This window comes from Electrona antarctica (genome assembly GCF_951216825.1).
Source record: "Electrona antarctica genome assembly, chromosome: 11".
In the NCBI taxonomy this organism is placed as follows: Eukaryota; Metazoa; Chordata; class Actinopteri; order Myctophiformes; family Myctophidae; genus Electrona; species Electrona antarctica.
In genome coordinates this window covers 39,184,886-39,207,882 of record NC_136792.1, presented here as the reverse complement: position 1 = coordinate 39,207,882, position 22,997 = coordinate 39,184,886, and the positions used below count along the sequence as shown (strand labels likewise).

At 42.3% G+C, this 22,997-nt stretch overlaps 1 protein-coding gene across 3 annotated transcripts in view; it reads left to right on the top strand.

The window, feature by feature from the left end:
• The window catches only part of eml2 (EMAP like 2), a 50,179-nt gene extending 36,096 nt beyond the window's left edge, over positions 1-14,083 (top strand). For all 3 annotated transcript variants that reach the window (XM_079514812.1, XM_079514810.1, XM_079514811.1), the window contains exons 11-22: positions 2,931-3,065; positions 3,878-3,977; positions 5,195-5,349; positions 5,997-6,122; positions 6,317-6,448; positions 7,276-7,343; positions 7,877-7,965; positions 8,239-8,336; positions 9,873-9,960; positions 12,005-12,100; positions 12,510-12,640; positions 12,835-14,083. In XM_079514812.1, the coding sequence (XP_079370938.1) occupies positions 2,931-3,065; positions 3,878-3,977; positions 5,195-5,349; positions 5,997-6,122; positions 6,317-6,448; positions 7,276-7,343; positions 7,877-7,965; positions 8,239-8,336; positions 9,873-9,960; positions 12,005-12,100; positions 12,510-12,640; positions 12,835-12,960 (1,344 nt within the window). In that variant the 3' untranslated portion in view covers positions 12,961-14,083. The remainder of the gene's footprint in view (positions 1-2,930; positions 3,066-3,877; positions 3,978-5,194; positions 5,350-5,996; positions 6,123-6,316; positions 6,449-7,275; positions 7,344-7,876; positions 7,966-8,238; positions 8,337-9,872; positions 9,961-12,004; positions 12,101-12,509; positions 12,641-12,834) is intronic.
• Positions 14,084-22,997: the final 8,914 nt, after the last annotated feature.

The following is a 22,997-nucleotide window of genomic DNA, read 5'->3' as shown; positions in this document are numbered from 1 at the left end:
TCATCAACTTCCAGCTGATCATGAAAAGAGACAGAAATGGCTGCACCCATCCACTAGTAAAAAATATGTGAAACCATCCAGAAGAAGTTTGTGAACTCCACAAGTGGTGGAAATTAAGTATTCAAGTGAAGCTTATGAAGGTATATGTCACAGTGAAAATAGCCTTGAAGTTTATGATAGTCAGTCATGACGCAACTTCACCCTGTCTTTAGTGCCTTGCTACATTTACAACGTTTAAGTGTAGGCTACATAAGTGTTCAGATTTCAAATATAAAGTGCTCATCCCCGGAGCTACGGATGTTATACATTTGCACGTTTATTAGCACCCGTGTAGTCCTTATATTGTTCAATAAAAAGCATTTTTATCCGACGGCTGGCCAATTTCGCTATATGCTTTCAATACGTGCCCTTATCGGTTGGGAGGTGTATTGCACTCATGCATTATTATAACCTTTATAGAAAATGGTCACCGATCGGATTAAAATGCATTTTCTTGAACAATACGGGATGCACGGCTGTTAATAGCCGCCCGTTCAAAATTCTAACATCCGTGTCCCCGGGGGTGAGCACTTTATAGGCTATTTGAAATCTGAACGTTTACAAATGCACATAACTTAGCCAGGCGCTCAAAACAAGGCAAGTCACGCCACGACGCACGTGAAGGACGAGCGTCATAGATTGACAATATCAAGAAGTCAGGCAAAATCATCTGAGGAGCATATGCTGCTATATAGGATTACACAGACTGAAATTGACTGCCTGAAAAGTAATTTATTATATTATTCTTCATGCATGAAGCTCCCAATTCCCGTGAAATTGCAATATATGGGCTATATAAATAAATACCCCATATATTGTAATATGTATTAAAACTGTAATACATAAGATAGATTCTAATTGATATTTTATTATCTATAAACCTGGAGAATCCACTAGATAGTTGACAATGGATATGTCACTCCTGGCCATTTAGTTGGGTCATTTTCCCAACTACTTTTAGGCAAATCATATGGACAAATTGATAATCCAACAAGTTTTATTTTTTCTTTGTATAAAGAATTCATATACGCCTGCATGTTCACACCATGCACCACAAATACGGATAATGTATCTTCAAACTCGGCAGCGCTTGGAACGTCACTTATAAGCGACAGGTAATCAGTCTGTCAACTCAGCTCTGCTCCGTTAACATTATGGGTAACTCATTCAAGTGGTAAATTAAATGTGAAACAAGTCATCTATTGAGAAAACAAAAAAATATGTTGACAAAGACACTTCATACATTTGGAAACATATTTTTATTCAAATCAATATAGTCTTCAGTTCATGTTGTATTATTTTAAAAGTAGGCTAACTACAGTGGAATTTCAATTGACTTCTATGGGCTGGCATGCAGTACACTGGTCTAACGGACCAGAAGTGGGGACGCTGTCTCATTTGGGGGCGTGGAATTTGTAGTCCCCGTGTGTCTCTATCCCTTTTTCAATCCCTGGAACCTCCCCCCTGGTGTCCCATCCCTTTTTCAATCCCTGGAACCTCCCCCCAGGCGTCCCATCCCTTTTTCAATCCCTGGAACCTCCCCCCTGGTGTCCCATCCCTTTTTCAATCCCTGGAACCTCCCCCCAGGCGTCCCATCCCTTTTTCAATCCCTGGAACCTCCCCCTGGTGTCCCATCCCTTTTTCAATCCCTGGAACCTCCCCCCAGGCGTCCCATCCCTTTTTCAATCCCTGGAACCTCCCCCCTGGCGTCCCATCCCTTTTTCAATACCTGGAACCTCCCCCCTGGTGTCCCATCCCTTTTTCAATACCTGGAACCTCCCCCCTGGTGTCCCATCCCTTTTTCAATCCCTGGAACCTCCCCCCAGGCGTCCCATCCCTTTTTCAACCCCTGAAACCAGCCCCCAGGCATCCCATACGTTTTTCCTTCAACATCAAATCTCTTAAATTGCAGATCTACAGTACTTCAGATCTGATCATTTTTGCTGAATGTTGGCCTATTATTATTACATGGCCAAAATAGGGTTCATGTACTGTAGTTATTAAACACTGAAATCTTCAACTCACTCTAAGTGTAATTAACACTGCAGATTTGACTGTGAAGGGATCCATTTGGTGTACATTTCGTGACAGAGAGGAAGCACTGTAGGAACACAAGTTAGAGCATGTATGGTAAATGGTGCATTTATATAGTGCCTTTATTCAAGGCGCTTTACATAGATTGTGCATTACATTCACCCCTTCACACACACATTCATACACCGATAGCGGCTGAAATCATGCAAGGCACCAACCTGCTCATCGGGAGCAATTAGGGGTTCAGAGTCTTGCTCAAGGACACTTCGACACTAACTCTGGGGGAGCCCGGGTTCGAACTTGGAACCTTGCTGTTCCCATCCGGCCACTCTACCCCTGAGCCACCGGTTAAGGTTAAGATGTGCGAGGATTTGTCTTATGTGACATTATATAGGCGTAGCCAGATCATTGTATACAGTGGACAGGCAATATTTCCAGTCCATTGAGTGTCCATTGTGCCTTGTCACACTAGTGGACAAGGCTACAAAACAGTGTAGCCAATTACATTTCTGCCTATAGTCACCAAGTGTTGCTCAAGCCATACTGCGTCATAAAAGAGTTATTCCAAAATAGTTTTTCTTCCAATTATGGAACAGTGCAGGACTTGTGGGTACATGGTAGGGGAGAGGAAATGATGAAACAAAAACACATGCTTGTTTGATGCTTAATTCACAGTTGAGTCCAGCTCAACTTTGTAACGCTGGGTGGGTATTGTCGGGCGTCATAGCTTCATAGCGCTGGCTTCATTTCCTGTCACTTTGTCGCCACTAGTTGTGAACGTAGCATACGTATACATTTAAAGGAAGATGTACTGTACAAATAAAACACTTGCATGCACCCCCCTCTCATCTTCCCAGTGCTCCAATGACTCGGTGCTGGGGGCAGTGTTCCACCCCATGGACGCCAACCTGATTGTCACATGTGGAAAGAATCACCTCAACTTCTGGACCATGGAGGGAAACACACTCACCAAGAGGCAGGGTCTTTTTGAGGTGTGTCCTTCTTTTGGAGCTATAGTATTTTAGTCTTGTCAGTTCAACACACTTATGTTAACCTCACTACTGCGATGGCGCTAAACTGGCACCAATCCTGTAGCTTAATCCTAGAAATCTGTCCGCGTCCTCCCCGACACCAGGGTCTAAACTTCTCAATGGAAGAGTAGAGCATAGATATATATAAACACTAGATGGCTCAAGGCGGAGTTTCTGACGTCGTTCACCCGGCAGCCATCTTACTTCGGGGCTACAGTAAAGTATGTTCAATGGCAGCTCAAACAGAAACAGTCATAACTCGCTCAAATCTTGACGGATTTACAAACGGGTTGGTTTATTACAAACGGTGTCAACGTGGCTATGATTCAGGACGCTTATCTGCTTAATTTATGTTTTTTATATGAACGTCATATAAAAGCATATAAGTATGCGGACGTCTCTGACGTTTATAACAAACCAAACCGTTTGAAAATCGGTTGAAAATTGAGCAAGTTATGGTCATTTAAGAGTACATGCCCCATAGACACAATGTTATGTGTCCCGATGTAAGATGGCCGCCACGTAACGACGTCGCTCTCCATTGGCCAACAGCGCGGGTGAGCTATCTAGAGTTTATATATATCTATGGAGTAGAGCGACTACTGTATCTCCAACCATATCTAGTTATATTGTATTGACATACTCTAGCATGCAGATTACTCAATATAATTTTATTCTTTGAAATAAGTTCTGGGTGGGATACTGTAATTAAGTAACATTAAGTAATATCTGTATGTATCTTTTACTCACTCTCTCACTGTCTTTCCTTATAGAAAAATGAGAAGCCAAAGTATGTGTTATGTGTTGCCTTTGCTGAGAACGGAGACGCTATCACCGGAGACTCCAGTGGAAACATCTATGTCTGGGCCAAAGGTAAACATCCTATGGAAGGAGCTATACCCTTCATCTTTACACCCCTCCATCGTTTCACAGTGATTTCAGGATTTCTAATTTAAACGTCACTGACATGATGATGTTTAATGTAACTGGAAGATGGAAGTTTCCAGAAAATTACAAGTGCTGAGATGAAGAAGTGTAAGAATATATATATATGATATCCTATATTTAGTGGGATAATTGATGTCTGCTTAACCCATTCAGGCCTGACGTCGAAATAAAAAAAACGTTCGCTCTGAAAGAATATATATTCAAAGATTTGTGCCGCATTTTTACGATTTTCCAAAAATAGCAGACCTACAAGTTCATAGCGCGCCACTCGGTGGCGCGCTATGAGCTTGTAGATCTGCTATTTTTCAATAGCTAAAGTATAACATAATGCTTAGTTAAAACACCAAAAGGGGTTCCCGCCCAAAATGGGTTAAAAGCTATAATATGACACAGATGCGTCCTCAGGTCTAAATGGGTTAATATGTTCAACAAATCAAACAATGGAGGGTCACACTCAGAAATAAAAGACTAGAATCAGATGACAAACGTTTCGGCTATCGAGTCTTCATCAGTGTGAATTTAAACAGTGTTTGTTTAAAATTGTCTGCGTCTCCTCCAGTACGTCATTTTAATAGCAACATGCCTAGCTCAGGTGCTCCTTCTCTTAAAGGAACTGGGAGAAGAAACTCTGATTGGTCTAAATTGTGTTACGCCTAAAAGACACCCATGACTAAAACTTGTTTGTGCCATTCGCCTCACTTTTCACCCAGATAATGTGCTGTTTAACTAGCAAAATTGGAGGAGAAACACCCTGGACGCATTTGACGGCCTGCATTCTGTGCCCTGTGCCATAGATTGTCTTAACTAGGGCCATAGTGTTTATCAACATACTGATCACACCCTTATATTGCATCATGACGAATAAATTCAAAAACCTTCCAAGTAAAGGAATTTCTATAGCTGTATTTCTGTCACTGTAGTTCTATCGAGGTGAACTCGCCAGACTCACTTTAACTTGTTCTGCAGGTGATTGTACATACTTGCTGCTACTGTATGTGTTTGGTATTTTTAACTGTTTTTGATATGATGTTTTGTCTGTTGTTTTAAACCTTGCTCTGTGCAGCACTTTGGAACATTGTTTTGAAAGGTGCTACATAAATAAAATTCATTATCTTTCTCTGATGGTCCATCTCTTTGATCAGGTGGTAACCGGATCAGCCAGGTAGTGTCGGGGGCCCACGAGGGTGGGGTATTCTCTGTGTGCGTTCTGAAGGACGGCACGGTGGTCTCTGGAGGAGGGAAGGACCGCCGTGTGGTGCTGTGGAACCATGACTATGGCAAACAGTCAGAGATGGAGGTGAGCCAACAGACACTGTACAGTACTTTACTCATTAATCAGTGATGGAAAAAGTTAAGTGATGGCAGTGATCAAAAACAGACAAGAGTATAGGAGGAAATAAAGGTATATTATCCTCATATTGCATACATAGTAGGTGTAGTATGACGTTCATAAATCAGAAGTCTCTCTTTTTTGGTTCTAACTAACACTGCATGAATGGGGAGTATACCAAAGGACACAGTTGTCACAGTTATTTGTAACAGTATTTCCACTTACCAGTGCGTGTACCCATTATGCTATCCACTGCCACATTTGATGAATTAACAACATTAGTATAAATCCATGATTGGTGGCTTTTAAAAAATATATGTACACGAAGTTACGTCAATTGGCCCGTTTATGTTGTTGGTGCTGTCCTCGTTAGTGTTTCAAATTCTGCTTGATCTGTATCTGTATCATGTGTGTACTAACACTGCGAGAACAAATCACAATTATACATATGATACTGTATAAGGCAGCTTAGAATAAAATGGTCCTATACATTAAAAATAAAATATAGGCTATAATTATCTCCAGCAAAATGAGTAAATTTCACAAAAAAATCTAGGGTAGGGTAAATTGGGTAATAGGGTAAACTAACAGACAAGTATTTTCTGTGTGTCCAGGTTGGGGACTTGTTTGGCCCGGTGCGAGCTCTGGCCGAAGGCAAACCAGGAGAGTTGTTCATAGGAACCACTAAGAATGCTATCATCAGGGCCGCCTTCCCTGACACACTCACTCCTATTGTGCAGGTAGGCGCACGCGCACACACACACACACACACACACACACACACACACACACACACACACACACACACACACACAATCGTACTTTTCTCTAAAGCTAAGGAATCGCACCATTCTCGTTCATAGTTGTCCCTCTTTTAGACTTGACATTCCCATTCCCTCTGTCACTCTCATTCTATCCCTTCTCTTCCTCACAGGGACACACAGATGAGTTGTGGGGCTTGGATGTCCATCCTTCCATGGAGCAGTTTGTCACCTGTGCCCAGGACAAGCAGGTCCACCTCTGGGACACCAACTCCCACCAGCCCCTGTGGAGCAAGACTATTGAGGTGGGAAGGGGTTGGGGGACAAAATACTACAAATACTGCTACTACTATCGTGCTACTACTGTAACAGTACTATTGATGCTATGCTATGCTATTTATGATAGTACAATTAATGTTACTGTTACAGCTACAGTACTATTGCTAATAGTACTGTAGTACTAATAGTACTGCTAATACTATTGCTACTAGCACCATAGCTGTCAATGCTGTTACTAAGTATTACATGGTACTGTACTATTATCAGTATCACTATTCACTATTACTAGTAATAGTGTTTCCTAAACAGGAGAGGGTGTGTCATTTCTTTAAAATAAAAGGATTCCTTTCCACATCTTTGGAGTATGTAGAAATTATGTTATTACAAAAGCACATTTGACCTTCACAGTTTGTGGTGTACTGTGAGGCCCCATTCACAGCAACACTGGCAGAGTCTGCAATGGCATGGTCCTGTTGTGTTGTTGTTGAGCAGTTTGATTGGCTATCGCAGTACATTCTACATTCACTACATTGCTAGTTAATGTTATCCTGCAAATGTTGAACTAGTCTAGTTTTCAGCGCACAACATTGCATTGTTTCATTGCGTTGCTCTGCAACAAGCTGCTTTCTGCACCATCAAAGGCCATGCAATGCATGGGAAAACAAAACATCTGCTGTTTCCACAAGGAAAATCACAGTGTTCTTTAGTGAATTGAGTGTCACACTGCTGGTACACACTAATCTGAGTCTAGGGATTTCTCCGAACATAAATACACTCCCAAGTTCTTGCAAACAAATGTGAGTGAAATAAACAAAATGTGAAGCATTTCTCCTCTCATCTGGCCTTGTTGCAGGACCCAGGGAGGTCTGCAGGGTTCCATCCTAGTGGAGAAGTCCTGGCTGTGGGGACCACCACTGGAAGGTAACCCCCTTTAACTTAACTCAAGCCGGAAGTTTGGTTTTCAAGAGTCGGGGAAGAAAGAAACAAGCTCTATTGAATACTGTATGTGCTAACTCTTCTGTTTAAAGGTCATCCCTAAACTGAACGTACTGTATAGTACTACTGTACCTGCAAATCTTACAATAAATGAACCACGTCTCTGTACGTACGTGTGTGTGTGTGCATGTGTGCGTCAGGCGCAGAGCCAGTATTTTTTTTTTATGAGTAAGGCATAGCCAATACGAGGTAGGCACCCTGCGGGGAGGGGGGGCAAACAGACTTTTATTTTGTTTGGCGTTTTCGCACAACTTCCGGGTATGGTGACATTGTCACACGCATACCCTACTGCTGATACCCTACTACTGATTTCTAATCCTATTGCTACAAGTAGGACTTACTACTGATACACTAATACTTTGACAAGTGCAATACACATACTAATGTTGCAACTAGGCCAATGAACATTTTGAGACACGGTACCTCATGCACCGTTGTGTTGTTGTTGTTTATCTCAGGTGGTTAGTGCTGGACACTGACACAAGAGATCTGGTTTCCATGCATACTGACGGCAATGAGATGATCTCCAATGTTAAGTACTCTCCAGGTACAGCAGCATGCTATCATATCATATAATTCTGCATCTGAACCAGGAATGCCTTTCAGAAACATCTGAGCCTTGCTCTATTCTCTCTTAAGAGAAAGGATTCATGCATGCATGCATTATTATCATATTCATCTTTATATCTTTATACTGTATGTATGTGACTACACCACTTGTAAAAGGTGTTCTAATCATCCCTCTGAAAATATATTGTCAGTATTGAGTAACTCATCTCACCACTCACCACTCGTTTCACCCACTCTATCCTGTTCACAGATGGTAACTTCCTGGCAGTGGGTTCCCATGACAACTTTGTTTACATCTATGCAGTGACTGAGAATGGCAGAAAGTACAGCCGTGTAGGAAAGTGTACCGTAAGTACAGTAGTAGCACACACTTTTACCTACTGACTTCACTTCCATTCTAAAATTAAAGTTAAATGTGTCCTAAAAATATAAAAAATCACACCCGTGTGAAGTGAGGGCCGCTCTTATCATCATACATCATCAAGTATCATCTCATTCAGGCCAATCACAATTTGCGTCCTCACTTTTGTCTTCAATGTTTGTGTTTACGCAATGTTTGTGTTTGCACAAACACTCAAAACTAGCCATTCATTGTCAATGGCATTCCATGTTTGTGTTTGGACAATGTTTGTGTTTAGACAAACCGTCAAAGCTGGACATAGGATAAAAAATCACACCTGTGTGAAGTGAGGGGCGCTAATATATTAAAGTCTAACTCATGTTGATTAGGTGATGTAATGGTGATGTAAAACAAACGCCCCTCAAAAATATGTATGTACTGCCCTACTGGCAGTGTGCAAAACAAACGCCCTTCAAAAATATGTATGTACTGCCCTACTGGCAGTGTGCAAGACATTTGGTGCTGATCAGTATTCGCTGCTTGCGAGACACAGATCCATTTCTAGATGGGATGCCTGCCCTGCTACAGCACACTATTGTAAGCCAGTAACATCCCACTCAGGAGTGCATACAGTACAGTACTCTAAGTCCTTCCAACGCCATGCAATCTTCATGATTTCCACATGTCGGAGAGTTCAGCACTATATTTGTTCAGTGGTTGGAAATGAGCTCTCCAAGCATGCCTATTTTGTTTTGATTGGGCCAATACTGTCTGCCAAATGTCTGCCAAAGTTTCACACCCCTCTTTGAGCAATCACTGTGAAAAGTAAAGACGTTTTTCCTGGCCCCATGAGCAAGATTTCCACAAAGCTTCATCCAAATCCAATCATAACCTTTGGAGATATCCTGCTAACCTGATCAAATATAACCCCCTTCCAACTTCCTTACCTCCGCAAATGGAGTTGGACCAGAGTTAACAGCGTCTGTGCAGCACCCAATATGGAGTGTGATCCCCCTGTAATTGGTCAGCATCTAGTATGTCTAGATTCATGTTACAGTGTGCTACTTTATATTGGCTCTGTGTGGTTCCAAGTAACACTAAAGCCTGATTCATACTTACGGCCGGGCTACACTAGGGACGGAACAGAAACCGTACGCAGCTAGGTGGCTGCACCAACAATTTGTCCGTCCCGCGGGGAGTTCTGTATTTACTGTTTTTTTTCCCCTCTGAAGGCGAGGCGAAAGGCTGCTTAACGCCCACGGACACGTGGAAAAACAGAGCACTTGCGTAAAAAAAATGATTCACACGCGCTGCGCGGAGCCTATGCACAACCTGCATACCAGTGTAGCCTGGGTCTTAGTCATAAGACAGTGTTCCATTCCATGATCATATCCACTTTGCTTTTTTCAGTGCAGGAGTAATAATTTGGTTTCTTCAGTGCATGAATATTAATTGGCTTTCTTCAGTGCACGAGTATTAATTTGCTTTCTTTAGTGCAGGAGTATTATTTTGGCATAACACTGATATTACCTCTTCCCCTGTAGGGCCATTCAAGCTTCGTCACCCATCTTGACTGGTCGAAAGATAGCGAGTACCTCGTCACCAACTCAGGAGATTATGAAATCCTCTTCTGTAAGTCTTAAAAAAATAATGCATACTAGTGGACATGCACATGTACTACACAAAGGCATCTGCAGTTACTTCCTGGTAGAAGTATGTTCTCTCTAAACATACTACTGGTCCTGAAGATCAGCAGTCTTCTCTATGAATAGAGTGCCGAAGTCCTGACATCACTCGTTCATCCCCTTGTCTTTTCTCTATGGAGAATAACATCGGGTCATCTTAAAATCGTCTCATAATAATTAAGAGTTGTGGCCCAAAATTAAACAAACTCTCTCTGCGATATTGTCGCGGAGATGTGTCTGTATCGTTTACGACAGTCAGTCACTCATATTTGATACAGTCTGTTTCTAGTGAAAATGTAATTCAGCAGCAGTAACATTAGCATTTTCTCGCAGTCAGTTGATTCTTCATATCCATATGAGTGAAACCGCCGGGATGATTTGTTTATTTTTCAAACAAAGTTCTTATATGAGGTGATCTAAGATCCCCCTATGGGGATTATAATACAAATAAAAAAAGTACACGAACCCTGGGAACAACACCCACTGCTGATATTGACGTCAGACTTCGGTGCTCTATCTATACACAATGAAAGTACATTTTGTCATAGCTGGTGAATGTTCAGTTTTTTATTTATTTTGTTATTTTTTAATAAGTGTGGCTTATAGGACATAATACAATGAAGTGCTAGTGTCATTAGCAGTGTAGTCATGACAAGAGAATCCATGATTTCTCTGCTACAGTACAGTACTACCATGTTTCACAAACATGGAAGCATGGATCATGAGATGTCAAAGATGTGTTTCTAAATTATAATGCTAAGTTGTAACTCATCATAACATGTGTATAGCGATCACAGTGAATAGGACATTGATGCCATTGTTCATTTTGACAGCACATTTTGATGTAGTTTATTATTATTTTCAGAGCCCGACAGCCTCACATAACCAAGCATAAAATGAGTTGTTCTACTGGATCTCTTCTTCACTGGTCACAATTTATTTGTTGACAAAATTGTCAATATATTTAGTCATGGTTTTAGTCATAGCTTAGCTTTTATGTACGGTAGTTGTCTCCACCAGGCCGAAGGCATGGGGAGCACTCTGTCCGTGTGTGTCCGTCCGACCGTCCGTCCGTCCGCGTACAGCTAATCTCCGGCACCGTTGGCCCGGTCGATGCCAAACTGCACACACACTCCCTGGATGCCAATGACGAACCTCTGCCCCAATTTTTCCACAACGGCCTGTTATAGCGCCACCATGAGGCAGACTTTTGCAAGACATTTCTTTACATTACTCGTACACATTTTATCCATGCATCGCGCAAATCGGTATACACCATCTCTATAGGCATGTGATCAACACGTACCTGTCCGCTTCCCCATATTTCATCCCCATTGGCTAAGATTGGTCCATTTTGAACAAAATGCCTCAAATCATGAACGCAGAGTGCAATTTGAGGGAATATTTCATGCACATTCCCACTATGCTGAGGAAGAAATGCCATTTGAAAATGTGCATGTCAGCCTTTCATGGTGGCGCTATAACTGGCCCATTCGTGTTTTTACCTATAACTGCACCGATCTGTGTAAAACTTTGTATGCACACTCCCTAGAGGCAAGGAAAAACCTTTGATCTGGATTTTTTTTACGCTCTTTATAGCGCCACCAGGATATTGATATTACTCCTTCCAAATATCACGCAAATCGGTACACATGATCTCTATAGTCAATGTGATCAAGACGGGTCTGTTTGATTTCTCATATTCCATCCTGATTGGCTACGATTGGCTTCCAACGTTTTCAGGAGTGGCCCTTTTTGTAGAAAATGCCGAAAATCATGAACACAGCGTCTGATTTTGGTGAAACTGTGCACGCATATTCCCACTAGGCTGAGAAAGAAATGCCACTTTACATTTTTCCAAAATCCCTCCTATCCTGGTGGAGACCTTTTTCTAGTTTTTGTTTCGTTTTCATCAGTGAAAAAAGGTAGTCGACAAACATTTTTCATCATAGTTTTAATCGACAAAATGGATTGATTATTTTCTTTTCCAGGGGAGGCTTCCAGCGGTAAGCATGTGACTAACATGGACACAATGAAGAACATGGAGTGGGCCACCTCCACCTGCACTCTGGGATTCACCACCTTTGGTAGGTCTCTGCAAAGCACTGTATTTGACTTTGGTGTCTGAGAGAGATTGAATGTTAATTATTTTTTATTTTTTTCACATTTTTATCCCACAATTTTGTAACCCATTTTTTCACCCAGTGTCAATTATCTAATGTAATCCTGGGCACTACACTGCCAACCTGGGGAGAGCAACGGACTGACCTCATGCTTCCTTCTATGCATGAGGAGTCCAAGTTGCTTCTTTTCACCTGACAGTGGGGGACGTAGTGCCAGTTCCTTTCCACTCCATCAGGCCATCCACCTAAAATCTTTACTGCCATGGCAACTCAATTCATAATAAAGTGATTAATAATAAAGGTCTTTATCTGACACTGAACTGATCTGAAATAAAAAAAATGACCAAAACGAATCTTTCTCTCCCTCTCCTAGGAGTGTGGCCAGACGGGGCAGACGGGACAGACATCAATGCTGTGTGCAGGTCACATGACAGCTCCCTGCTGGCCTCCGCGGATGACTTTGGCAAAGTGCACTTGTTCTCTTACCCCTGTTCTCTACCAAGGGTGAGTCCCACTCCCTTTTAGTCTGTGACTAGTTAGAGTACTATTTTTATTAACCACTTTAGCATCCCTATTCTGGGGGGAACACTTGCTGAGAATATTTTTTGCCCTCTGCATTACAATCTTTTTCCTTTGCAATAATACATTGCAAAGGAATCAACACCTTTTAAAACACCCCTCTGTGTCGTCGTCCCCAGGCTCCCGGCCACACATATGGTGGCCACAGCAGTCACGTGACCAACGTTGCCTTCCTGCACGACAACAGTCACCTGATCAGCACCGGTGGGAAAGACACCAGCATCCTGCAGTGGGTGGTCGCCTAGGCAACCCCAGCCTCCCACCAGCATCCTGCAGTGGGTGGTCGCCTAGGCAACCCCAGCCTCCCACCAGCATCCTGCAGTGGGTGGTCGCCTAGGCAACTCCAGGCTCCCACCAGCATCCTGCAGTGGGTGGTCACCTAGGCAACCCCAGCCTCCCACCTACCTACCGCCGATCACCATGGAAACACACCATCCTCTCTAAAACCTCATATTCCACTTTCTTATACTGTACCTTCCTGCCCCACTGGAGGGCAGCACTACTGTGCCTGTTGAAACAACTCAACCAACCACCGATGTCATACCGTGTGGAGAAAGGTATTATGATGAAGTATTGTAATGTCAAAGTATCTAGAAACTATATCACTGTACTGCATTTTCTAACAGAATGTAGAGGGAGTTTGTCAAGCAACAAGCTCATCCTCAGCGTTCCAGTCAATCGCTGAACAATCAAATTCTGTTCAATACGGGCTCAAAGCCCAACCTCATAACATAAACTAACATACAGTATAGCATAAAGAAAAGCTTTCTCTCTGCATGGCTGCAGCTGGTAGTGACTATGTGGGTTACTTTGGAAAGACGGTGACGTTAGTATTAGTCCTAACTGTGCCTAACCCATGTGAAATCTTTACAGTCAATCCCTTGCCTTGTTATCTTAACCATTTTCTTAATGAGCCGACCTTAATAACTGAACTCATCCCGAATCCCTAAGCTGAAGATTGTACCTATTAAAGATTGCTGTGGGAGATTTCAGACACTAATGAAGGTGTTGTATTTGTCCCCGAGGTTCTCCAAGAGTGTCTCATTCACGTTTACTGCTGTAACTGTAATGTGCTGAAGAGGCACTAGATGGCACTATAATGTAAGAAAATTAGCATGAACCAGGGCTGTTCTGCCGTAGATGCTGTTAATGTTGCAAAGGTCTATAGAGTATATATATTATGCAGTATATCCAAGTGGCTGTGCTATTTTAATATTTAAATGTAACATAATAACGTTATTATTATTGCTCTTGTGGCACTTTTAGCGACAGACAGAGGTTACTAACATGTTCTGTATTGTAGAAGTGAGCTTTAAGCTATGCTTTGCCTTCCTCTGTTTTGTTAATAAAGTTTGTACCCAAATACTATGAAGTGGGGAACTTATTAAATTATTAATTATATTATATATTATAATTATTCTTATTTTTTTTATTAATATTAACCCACCTATTCTTAGTACATAATTGTACAATCTTCAAAGTTAACCTTTTCATTAGCCTAGTACTGTAGGTAACATGTTCTGACCAAATAGTAACACTCACACAGACAATATTTTAAAGCTATATTGAAAGATGAACTTCAAATGGATGTTTGCACATAGGCTACAGTCCTCACTGTTAATGTATCACTTTAACTCAGAGCATACAAATATAACCAAATGGATAACCCCCTCATAGGCCAGTACTCTGACGCAGTGTGACACTCAGGAGGACGTCATGAAAAGGAGGAGACCTCGTGACGATGTTGTGGTGACAGCAACCTGTTGACAGTCAACATGGAACGTGATGGTTAGTCTTTGTGACTAGGGACATGGTTTTAAAAATCCCCTGACCCGTAATTTGTCAAACATGGGCAGGGAAAGTCATCTGCAAGACGCCCTTGAAACATGGTCAATGTTGATCTAGGGCTTCTATGGCCCACTGTATCCACATTACATATCCAGAAGTACCCACTAGTTGTAAAGTTGGTTATTGTCTCCACCAGGCCGAAGGCATGGGGAGAGAGTATGTTAGCCCTCCTCCGTGTGTGTGTGTGTCCATCTGTCCATCCGTCCGTTACCAGATAATCTTTGTCTCCACCAGGCCGAAGGCATGGGGGGAGAGTATGTTAGCCCTCCTCCGTGTGTGTGTCGGTCTGTCCGTCCATCCGTTACCAGATAATCTCCGGCACCGTTAAAACCCTGTCGATGCCAAACTTTGCACACACTCCCTGGATGCCAACCTCTGCCCCAAACTTTCCAGAACGGCCTGTTATAGCGCCACCATTCGTACACATTTTATCGATACATCACGGAAATCGGTATACACTATCTCTATAGTACAACAGACTGTAAGAGGGGGGGAAGAAGAAAAATGGAGGGGGAAGAATAGGGGAGAAGAAAAAGAGAATAAAGAGAAAAGGAGAGAAATCTTGAGAAAAATCAAGGGAATGGATACAATTCTAATTCAGCTTCATGTAAAATCCTGCTGGAAGCGATCATTTATGCAAATAGTTTCAAAAAGCACTGAAATGTTTAAAACTGTCGTTTCTGGGAAGGGGAAGTATGGACCACAAGGTTGCCAGTTCAAGCCCCGCTTTGACTAAGGCCGCCAGTTCGAGCCCCGCTTCATCCAAAAGTAACCTGACCATAAGAGGTGCTCATGCTGTGTTTTACACAATGACAAGTTTGATGTAAAGTGTAGAGGCCTGTCCCTCCACACCGAGAACGATAACTATGTTTTTCTATGGCAGAGATATACCACAACTAATAGTCTGGCTTATTAGCCAGGCTACAACTAATGGTAATGACAGTAGACATTGACAGTGGTGAACGGCAGTCGCTAGCATCTGTTTCAGAATAATTAGATGAATGCAAACTCTTAACAGGCAATCAAATTCTGTATTGTGTAGGCCATTCTGTAGCTCATTATTAAATGTGTCAATTGTTATTGAGTCATAACAAATTTTTCAAATATCACTTAATCAAATTAAAGTAGCCTACCACCATTATGACTTACACTAAAATACAGTAGCATACACATACCCTATCCCATCCTATTCACACAGGAGGCAAATCAATTCTAATTATTATATAAAATATATGAACCATGGTAGGTCATTATTAATACAAGTAAATTGTATATGGACAGGGTTTCCTGACATTTGGACATTTAAACATCACCCTCTAGTCTAGTCCTAGAGTGTCCTAGGAGGAGGTGAAGACATGGTGGAAGACCATCTAGAGGTCCTTTGTTGTCTATTCACATATGTGTATCAAAGTGTCATTGCCAACGGTCAAACGGTTCATGAGCTATGCACGTTCAAAGTTTGCATTTTCAATTGAGTGCTATAGTGCCACCATTTGGCCAATGATGGTCATGTGCTTCGCATAGTCACCGTTTGGCATGGCCCTCTACCAGATTCCCGCGTTTCACGAAAACCGACTGCACGGTTCAGCCAGAACAGCTATTTTTGGCGTTTTGGCCAAGGTAGGACCCCCATAAATGGTACGTATTTTGCCGCGGACCAAAAATTCTAATTTATTCAAAATATTTCAAAAATGATCAAAAATAGCAGAAGCTCAGAGCAGTGGGGAGCTTGTATATTTGTGAGAACCATTATTCTAAAGAATTTAGAGCTTAGAATTTAGATTGTGATATCAAATAGGTTAGGTTTTTTCTTCTCTTCTGCGTTCTATTTATTTGTCCTATCTTTCATGTTATAACTTATCAGTGTCGCGTTTCACAGTGCAAATAAACGGTACCACACTTGAGAGGGAGTTATGTGTGGCATTGATGCTTGAGAACAACGCATATTCTCTCATGCAGGTCTGGGTCATGTTGTGGTCACGATGGCTTGTTGCCTGTCAACACCTCGTAGTCCAGAGAACAGGAGGTGACACACAGTACCGTATCCCCTCACAATAAACAATACGGAATACGGCAATATTCTTTGGAGTCTTTGGGGGGTACTTTGATGTTTGATTATTTACCCACCTGCTGTATCAGAGTGTGTCAGTTCAGTGGTGGTAATCTGGGGTTAAAGACTCATACATAGGCCTACCGCTCTCTCCCTTCTGCAGGAAGGCACAATGCTGCAGTTTAGTGGATTAATCCTCAGAGACGAACGACACACAGTGTTATTATTTTATTTTACTGCATTTACCAGTTGGATTTGTGCTTGTAATCTATGGGATTCAATGTACTGTATGTAAAATGTAATAGCAACTACTACCATACAGGTGCGAGCTGCTGGACTAAGAGTTAGATATTGAATATTTGGTATAGACCATAACCTGCTGCGAGTGAACCAACAACTGTTCTTCGTTGGCCAGAGTACAGCATTCTGATTCCTGCTTCCATACAAATCATGTCTATAATACTAACACAAACCCTGGAATGAGTCTGGTATAGCAGATTTATTGCAAACAAATGTTTATCCACGCGCTCCCTTCTGTTATGAAACAAGTTACTGACAAACACAAAGGCCAGTACACTTTTAGGACCTAGGCCAGTTGCCATGACTTTTCAGACATTAAAATATAGATTTGATCATTTGGATTATATGGAAACAACAGGATTTATGAACTGCATTCTGTCTTTATTCCCAGGACATTCCCAGGAGAATAAATAGAGAATTTGAGAACAGGTTGTTCTTTTTTTGTTTTTTCTTCCTTTCTTTTTTTGGCTGCCTCTTTAAAACCAGAGCCCTGTTTCTCAGATCTTAGTGCCTTCCCTCTTGAGGATTCTTAATAGGACTGGTTGTTAAAAGATCCCTAAATATTCAGCACAACAATTGAATGTATTGGAGATTACTTCTTGGGTGGGGTGGAATTGTCAATGATCCCGTGGTGACATACGACACATCTTCAGTTGTGTGCCCCGACCTCATTGGGTGTTTCGGCCACTTATCACAAGACACCCTCTGCCGAGGTTGGCCCACAGACTGATCAGACCTGGGTGTATGTCGCATGGTGGCACCACGTGGTCCTCTGGAAGCCCATGTTGCGTCTCTACGTTTCAGCCACAGCCAGTGACTGCTCCGTTCTGCCGCAGTGGAAAGTTCTTTGATTGCCTTCCGTTGGGCCTGACCTCTGATCCCTACTTCCTTCAGGAGCCTTGTGGTGGAACTGGCTACAAAGCCTCTGCAGCCCACCTATAATGTTGTCACCTCAGGTTGGCTTATTAGGGAAGGGGAAGCTGAATAGATTTGATACAAATCAGAGCAGCGGAGACAAAGTAGAGTTAGTTTTCACCTATTAAATCCACTTTGACAACTGCTGAAACAGAGAAATACACAGAAACAGGGAAAAAGACATGGACTTTATTTAAGATGGTGGTTCTCAAATTTGGGTCTGGGGCCCTCAAGTGGTCCTTGAGCCGCCCCCAAGGTCCCTGGGGTCCCCAGCAGAATGTGTTAATAAAGCATCACAATCATTTTAATACTCATAATAATCATTTATAAGCACTTTATCCGTTTATATGTTTGCTATTCTTATGAAATTCTTATTTGAATTGCATCAGGTTGAAGTAGGTGAGGTGGAGCGCCTGCTCCGCTCTCTTCCTGATAGTAAGTTAGCAGGCCTAGATAACCTGGACAGTAAATTTCTAAGAATGACTGCTGGTATCATAGCATCTCCTATCTGTCACATTTTTAATAGATGTTTGGATGTGGGCCTATTTCCAAAGATCTGGAAGGAGGCTAAAGTTATTCCTTTATCTAAGGATACCAAAGCTGCTTTTAATGAGGGGAATTCTAGACCTATAAGTATTTTACCCGTTTTGAGCAAAATCATGGAAAAGTTGGTGCATGCACAAGTTCAAGAGTATTTCATATCAAACAATCTTCTAACAGATTCTCAACATCCCTATAGAGCCGGCCACGCTACCTCTACTGCGATGATACAAATGACTGATGACTGGCTTAAAGCGATAGATAATGATATGATGGTGGGCACTGTGTTATTAGATTGTAGTGCTGCATTTGATGTGCTTGACCATTCTTTACTGGTTGAGAAACTTATATATTATGGTATTATTTTTTCAGCATTAAAATGGATCAAAAGCTATTTGTCCTCCAGATCACAGAAGGTGTATCTAAATGGCAGTCTGTCCAGTAGCAGGGGTCTAGAGTGTGGTGTCCCACAGGGCAGCTGCTAAGGACCTTTATTATTTTCTATATTTACTAACGACCTGACCTGGACTACAAAATATGCCACAACTGTTCTTTATGCAGATGATTCGACTATGTATTATGCTTCCCCGTCTTGCAATGTACTGAATGAGGTCTTGGGCAGAGAACTAAAAGTTGTGCATGAATGGGTAGTATGTAATAGACTTGCCCTTAACATCTCAAAGACTAAATGTATGGTACTGGGTACAAGGCACAGGTTATCTACAAGCCCAAAGCTTGTTTTAAACCTGGGCAATTCCACAGTTCAACAAGTTGAAAGTACTAAACTCCTTGGAGTGATGGTTGACTGCTCTCTGTCTTGGTCACACCACATTATGTTCTAACTAGAAAAAAGGATAGGAGTGTGTGTGTGATGTTTGGCAAAATGTTTAGGAGCAATATAAGTGTGTGTGTGTGTGTGTGTGTGTGTGTGTGTGTGTGTGTGTGTGTGTGTGTGTGTGTGTGTGTGTGTGTGTGTGTGTGTGTGTGTGTGTGTGTGTGTGTGTGTGTGTGTGTGTGAGACGCGGCTTGGCCTGTTGTAGCGCCACCATGAGGCTGATTTGAAAACTGTGGCATTTCTTCCAAAGCCTTGTTTCACCACAATCGTTGCGTTGAGTAGTTGTGGCGATTTGTACAAAACGGGTACAAAGCGGGCTACTCCTGAAAAGTTTTGAATTTTATTGTAGCCAATGAGGGTGGAAATCAAACAAACCCGTCTTGATCACATGACTATGGAGAGCATGTGTACCGATTTGCGTGAAATTTGGATAAAATCTGAAGGAGTAATATTAGAAAATGTGTTTTACATATGTCGGCCTCCTGGTGGCGCTATAAAGAGCAGATGTGAAAAATTCCAGGCAAAGGTTTTTCCTTGGCCTCTAGGGAGTTGGCATACAAAGTTATCCACAGATCCGTGCAGTTCGAGGTAAAACACTTTTCGGCCAGTTATAGCGCCACCATGAGGCTGAGTTGAAAATGTTCATGTGGCATTTCTTCCTCGGCCTAGTGGGAATGTGCGTGCACAATTTTACGGAAATCACACGATGTGTTCATGATTTGCAGCATTTTGTTTGAAACTGAGCACTCCTGCGAACTTTGGAAGCCAATCTTAGCCAATCAGGATGGAGTCTGAGAAATCTGAAAGACCCGTTTCGTTTAATGGCTCTAGAGAGACTGTGTACCAATTTGCGTGATCAACAAAATCTGTAGGTGTACTGTCCAAAAACCTGTTTTGCACAAAGCGGCCTCCTGGTGGCGCTATAACAAGCCATTCTGGAAATTTTGGGGCAGAGGTTCATCGTTGGCATCCAGGGAGTGTGTGTGCAAAATTTGGCATCGACCGGGTTAACGGTGCCGGAGATTAGCTGTTCACAGACGGAAGGACGGACACACACACACACACACGGACACACGGACAGACGGACGGAGTGCAAAACATACTCTCTCCACATGCGAGAGCTATTGGTATTGCAAGGAAATGTTGTTCTTTTGTTGCCTGTCCCCTTTTACGTCAGATAGTTCAAAGTCTAGTTTTATGTCATCTTGACTATTGCTCCACTATATGGTCATCTGCTGCTAGTGGTGACCTGAGGAAGCTCCAGGTTGTCCAGAACAAGGCTGCACGGTTGGTAATGGGTTGCCCTCTCAGAACAAATGTGAGTCGTATGCATGCCTGCCTCTCCTGGCTTACAGAGGGCGGCTGTGGCTCAGGAGGTAGAGCAGGTCGTCCAATGATCCATGGGTCGGCGGTTCGAATCCCGGCTCCTCCTGTCTACATGTCGAAGTGTCCTTGGGCAAGACACTGAACCCCAAATTGCTCCCGATGTGCTAGTTGGTACCTTGCATGGCTTCCGCCGCAATCGGTGTATGAATGTGTGTGAAAATGCACCATTTACCATTTACAGTCGAGAATAGGTTATCTTTTAATACTCTTGTGTTGTTCAAAACAGTCATGACTCATGAGTAGTAAAACTCCTGTTTTCATAAATTCACAGATTGTTTTTAGTAATAGCCTACTGTGCATGATCATGACACTAGAGGTTCCAGTAATGGGCAGCTTGTGTTACCACGCCCAAAATATCATTTTCTAAAGAGATCATTTATTTATAGATCATTGTCACTTTGGAATAACCTGCCTCTAAACCTCTGTTGCATTTACAGTAAATTAACGTTTAAAAGCATCTAAAATTCCATTTGATACAGTGAAGTGTTTTTTTTTGTTTTTTTTTCACACTCACTTGTAATCTCAGCAATTTTGATTTTGATTTTATCCGAACTAATGTAAGTTATGTGGACCCCAGGAAGACTAGCTGGTTGCTATGGCACCAGCTAATGGGGATCCTTAATAAAAATAAAATTATTCAAATAATAGCAGATATGCAAGCTTGTACATCTGCTATTTTTTAATTTCTTTTGAAACATCTTGAAAGTGGGTGTCATTTTCAGAAGGGGGTTTGTGGCCGAATATATATCTATTTGGGGGTTCATTGCACAAACGTTTTAGAACTACTCATTTAAGAAGGCAGGATTTAGTCATTTGGTTTTCTTTAATTTCTTTCTTATTTTTAAAATGAAATTGGTGGTGGTGGGATGGGAGGAGGGGTATGGGGGGGGGGGGTTTCTTTGCTGAGATTTTTCCCGAGGCCACTGAGATTGATTACATTTGGGTTCAGAGAGAGGGCTTGTGACCACATCAGCATCATTGTGGGCACAGAACTAATTTAGATGTAACTACTTAAACCCTATTGACCAGAGTCCCCAGGGGTCCATATTGGCCTTTTCCCCTACGGAGTCTACGCAATGTGTCTTCAACAGGGAATCCGGGACCCCTAGGGGTCCTCAGAGTTAATACAGGGGGCTGCCAAATCTTTGTGTGTGCATTGTGAGCTTGGCTTGTAGATCAGCTATTTTCCGTGAAAAGGTTTGGTCTTGGGGGAAAAAAGAGCAAAGTATAACTAAGTAGTATAAGGTTAAATGTCTGATGAATCCAACAAAACGATGATGACAAAAATGATGTGTAAAGATGTTAATTTACAAAGCAGCTGTTGATAGTGCTGCCAAACAAGTCTATGATGTTATCTATGAGTTACTGCTTCATCTCTCTCTCAGCTGAGCGAGAGAGAAGGCCCCTGATCTACACCAAATATCTTTGCCAAAAGTAGCCGATCTACAAGATCGTAGATTGGCTAATTTAGGCCTGGGCCATGGCTCAGTGGTCCAGGCACCTTGGCTGGTAACCCAGTATGGCAGTGTGCCGCGGGTTCGACTCCCGATCCCGACGGCCTTTACTGCGTGTCTTCCCCCCCATCTCTCTCCCCATTTCCTTTTCAGCCTACTGTCTGTCCCTCCATAAAATATATAAAATAAAGGTGAAAGCCACAAAAAAAAAAACATTAAAAAAAAGATTGGCTAATTTAGCTGACTGTTTGCCCTAGGGATGCTATAGGTTCATGTGGTATAAGCCCTTGAGTCAGATGGTGCAGCAGTCAGCAGCTGGGACTCCAGATGGTCCCATCATTGTGTAACTGTACTGTAGTGTCGAGTCCAAGTCATGACCAAGTCTGTGGGAGGGGGCGAGTCGAGACCGAGACCAGATTTTCTTTTCTTCTTTTTTCTCATTTGATAGGTATAAAACACTGTGAGAGCAGCAGGCACGTCAGCTACAGTCCATTACTTAACAAGATAGCTGTCTATAAGCGCCAAGCCGATCTCTTAATGTGAATGGGCTCCTCATAATACAGTATGGGTATACGGTCGGTAATGTATTTATTTCATTGCATTGATTGTTGTGACTCGAGTGGACTCGGTGGGTGAAGAGTTCAGAGTCCCTTTATCCGAGACCGAGTCAAGACCGAGTCAAATTATGTGCGAGACCGAGACGAGACTGCAAAATGTGGACTTGATCGAGACCGGACTCGAGTCCGAGTAGGCCTACTGTAGTGAAGAGAAATGGTCATGATGATCATTGTGTACTGTACACTGTACTGAAGAGACCAAACAAGTGTTTCCTTCTGGGTCTTGTGTTCATAGAGATGAGGAATGGGAACAGACAACAACAGTTCTCACAGACGGAGCCTTAATCAAACACAGAGAGTGGAACACTTTGACTGTCTGGGGTCCCAACCGCAGAAT